Genomic DNA, 3,731 nt, shown 5'->3' with positions numbered 1-3,731 from the left:
GTAATCCCAGCACTTTGGGAGGCCGAGGCAGGCAGATCATCTGAGGTCAGGAGTTCCAGAACAGCCTGGCCAACATGGTGAAACCCCCATCTCTACTAAAAATACAAAAAAAATTAGCCGGGCGTGCTGGCGGGAGCCTGTAATCCCAGCTACTCAGGAGGCTGAGGCAGGAAAATCGCTTAAACCCAGGAGGTGGAGGTTAAAGTGAGCTGAGACTGCACCATTGCACTCTAGCCTGGGCAACAAGAGCAAAACTCCATCTCAAAAAACAAAAAACAAAAAACAACGAACCAAACAACAAACAAAAAACAAAGAATTTTAAATTACGTGGGAAAATTATTGTACTACAAAATCAAACGATAAAACTATCTCTGGTAACGACTGGCAGCCTCCAGGGAAGAGAACTAGAGTACTGACTGGATACAAATTATCAATTCATAAAAAATTAAAAATACGTGGGAAAAGATCAGAAGAAAATGTGCTATTTTAAAATAGATTGCTTCTGAATGGATTAACAGTGAGGTTTCTGCCTACTTCTTTATACTTAATTGTACCTTGCCAAATCATCTAAAATAAACATGCATTATTTTGGTCGGGCACAGTGGCTCACACCTGTAATCCCAGCACTTTAGGAGGCCGAGGCGGCCGGGCGTGGTGGCGGGCGCCTGCAGTCCCAGCTACTTGGGAGAATGGGGCAGGAGAATGGCATGAACCTGGGCGGCGGAGCTTGCAGTGAGCGGAGATCGTGCCACTGCACTCCAGCCTGGGTGACAAAGCGAGATTCCATCTCAAAATAAATAAACAAACAAACATGCATTATTTTTACAATCAAATTTCTTTTTTTTTTTTTTGAGTCAGAGTTTCCCTCTTGTTGCCCAGGCTATAGTGCAACGGCGTGATCTCAGCTCACCGCAACCCCTGCCTCCCAGTTTCAAGTGATTCTCCTGCCTCAGCCTTCCTGAGTAGCTGGGATTACAGGTGCGCGCCACCACGTCCAGTTAATTTTATATTTTTAGTAGAGACGGGGTTTTTCCATGTTGGTCAGGCTGGTCTCAAACTCCCGACCTCAGATGATTTGCCCGCCTCGGCCTTCCGGAGTGCTGGGATTACAGGCGTAAGCCACCGCGCCCAGCTACAATCAAATTTTTCAAAAAAAATTTTCAGTGAGAAGGAACTCTCTACATTTTGAAGTACTCCATTCTAACTTTAGGTAACGTCCGACTTTTAGAAAGTTCTTCTCTAATTCCATGATTGCTCTTCGTAGCTGCCACCAGTCTATCAGGCAGTACTGAACAAATGTAACCCCCTGAGTTTACTCTTCTCCAAGCCAATACATCTCTGTTCCTCTCCTCATTTAAGAAACTTAGAGAGAGACTGCTAATTGAGTGCTTACTATGTAGGAGCATTTTTGCCTATATTTTCTCTTTTCTTCACAACTCACTACCCCATTTATTGAGAAGTTTATTCACATAATGGCCCTTCGAAAGCTATCCTGGGCCCTCTTCTAAGGATGCTGAGACCACCTTAAAGTTGTAAGGATAATCATCAAGTGGCAGCATGAGATAGGCAGGAACCAAAGGGAGAGGTGAAAGACAGCGTGGCCAAATGTGGTGGCTCACTACTGTAATCCCAGCACTTTGGGAGGCAGAGGCAGGTGGATCACCTGAGGTCAAGAGTTAGAGACCAGGCTGGCTAACATGGTGAAACCCCGTTTCTACTAAAAATACAAAAAATTAGCCGGCCGTGACAGCGTGCGTGCCTGTAATCTCAGCTACCTCGGAGGCTGAGGCAGGAGAATCGCTTGAACCCGGTAAGTGGAGGTTGCAGTGAGCCGAGATCGGGCCACTGCACTCCAGCTTGGGCAACAAGAGAGAAACTCCTCCGTCTCAACAACAACAAAAAAAAGCCGGGCACGGTGGCTCACGCCTGTAATCCCAGCACTTTGGGAGGCCCAGGGGGGTGGATCACGAGGTCAAGAGATCAAGACCATCCTGGCCAACACGGGGAAACCCCATCTCTACTAAATACAAAAATTAGCTGGGTGTGGTGGCACACGCCTGTAGCTCCAGCTACTCGGAAGGCTGAGGCAGGAGACTTGCTTGAACCCGGGAGGAGGAGGTTGCAGTGAGCCTAGATCCTGCCACTGCACTCCAGTCTGGCGACAGAGCGAACTCCGTTTCAGGAAAAAAAAAAAAAAAAAAAAAAGACAGAGGGTAACGTGTGTTTACTATTATCTTTATTCTCTTGAGCGTCAACTTCCTCCAGTGGATTCTAGAAAACGTCACGTATTTTTGTTTTGAATTTAATGTTAAGGGGGTAGAAGGAGGTTTTCAGAAACACATTCTAAATTTTCTGGATTGGAGCAGAAGAGTTTCCTTTCCAGTCCAAACTTCATTATCCAGCAGCAGGTACCAAATAAGTGGAATATAATGTAAGTGGAAAGTGGAATAACTTATAATTCACTTATAAGTGGAAAGTGGAATAACTCCAGTTCCATTTTACAGGACTGTTAAGAGTCAAGATCTTGGAAGGGCGCACCGCCTCACGCCTGTAATCCCAGCACTTTGGGAGGCCAAGGCGGATGGATCACGAGATCCAGGAATTCAAGACCACCCTGGCCAGCGTAGTGAAACCCTTTTCTACTAAAAATACAAAAATTAGCCGGGCGCGGTGGTAGGCGCCTGTAATCCCAGCTACTCGGGAGGCTGAAGCAGAATTGCTTGAACCCGGGAGGCGGAGGTTGCAGTGAGCAAGATCGCACCACTGCACTCCAGCCTGGGTGATAGAGCAAGACGCCATTTGCGGGCGGAGAGGGGGGTGGAGGGAAGGAGTCAAAGTTTTACAAGAGAAGATAGTAGAGATCACTGCATTTGTCAACCACATTCGTTCTGCCACCCGTGCCCTGTGTCCTGACAGAGCATAAGCTCAGATGGTGTTTGCTAATTTGACGAATGAATGAGATGGTCCTTTTCCCGCGGTAGCTCTGCCTGCCCACAATGGTCCCCTGGTTTTCTCTTTTAACCAAGAAACTCCAGGAGGCCTCTGCGGCGCGACACAGCCCCCAGGATTGCTTCTCAATGAGTCTAGGCCTCCCTTCCTGTCTCCGCCAAAAGGCTTCAGGCTCCTCCCCACTCCGGGAAGCTGCCCCAGCCCACTCCAGGGCCCAGACCCTCAGCCCCCACGCCCACTAGCCCGCCAAGTTTCTTCCACCACATTACGCCGGCGCCCCTCGGTAGAGCCACCGCCTGTCTGCGGAGTAACGGCCCGCGCCCTCCGGACAATCCCTTTTCCAAAAATAACCCCCTCGGCACCCGCCCCCTTGGCAGCTGCTGCCCGGGCGGTACCTGTGCCGTAGACCAAGCAGCCGGAGAGGATCAAGAGTAGCCGCACTGTCCCACCGCCCCCGACACCCCAGCCCCAGAGCCCGGAACCAACTGCCGGCGAGACCGCCACTTTCATTCCTCCCGCCATGGTTGCCTCAAGCCGCCTCCTCCTCACGTGCCTTACCCCTGCAACTAACTCTGAACGGGCAGCACCAGCAGCCTATCCTCTACGAAACCCGCCCCTATCAACCAATCGGATGGGCAGAGCTTCTTGCACCCGGCTCTCCAAGGGCCGTACGAGTCCCGCCCCTTAGCAACTGAAGAGAGAGGGCGGGAAAAGCAGCTGTCAGCCTACTAGAAAATGGGTTCTCACCCTAGCGGTGGCGACAGGAAGATCCCACCCCGCTA

The 3,731-nt window shown here is 50.1% G+C and overlaps 1 protein-coding gene across 2 annotated transcripts in view; it reads right to left on the bottom strand.

Annotated features, from left to right (window-relative positions):
• TMEM194A (transmembrane protein 194A) overlaps positions 1 to 3,518 on the bottom strand; it is a 24,417-nt gene extending 20,899 nt beyond the window's left edge. The window contains exon 1 of one of the 2 annotated variants that reach the window (XM_011926064.1): positions 3,345 to 3,518. In XM_011926064.1, coding sequence (XP_011781454.1) covers positions 3,345 to 3,471 — 127 coding nt within the window. In that variant the 5' untranslated portion in view covers positions 3,472 to 3,518. The remainder of the gene's footprint in view (positions 1 to 3,344) is intronic. The other variant, XM_011926063.1, reaches the window with a different exon arrangement.
• Between the last annotated feature and the right edge of the window lie 213 nt (positions 3,519 to 3,731).

The sequence above is a fragment of the Colobus angolensis genome, unplaced genomic scaffold (genome assembly GCF_000951035.1).
Source record: "Colobus angolensis palliatus isolate OR3802 unplaced genomic scaffold, Cang.pa_1.0 Scaffold67, whole genome shotgun sequence".
Taxonomy (NCBI): Eukaryota; Metazoa; Chordata; class Mammalia; order Primates; family Cercopithecidae; genus Colobus; species Colobus angolensis.
The sequence above is the reverse complement of the archived record's forward strand: the minus strand, read 5'-3'. Positions and strand labels throughout refer to the sequence as shown.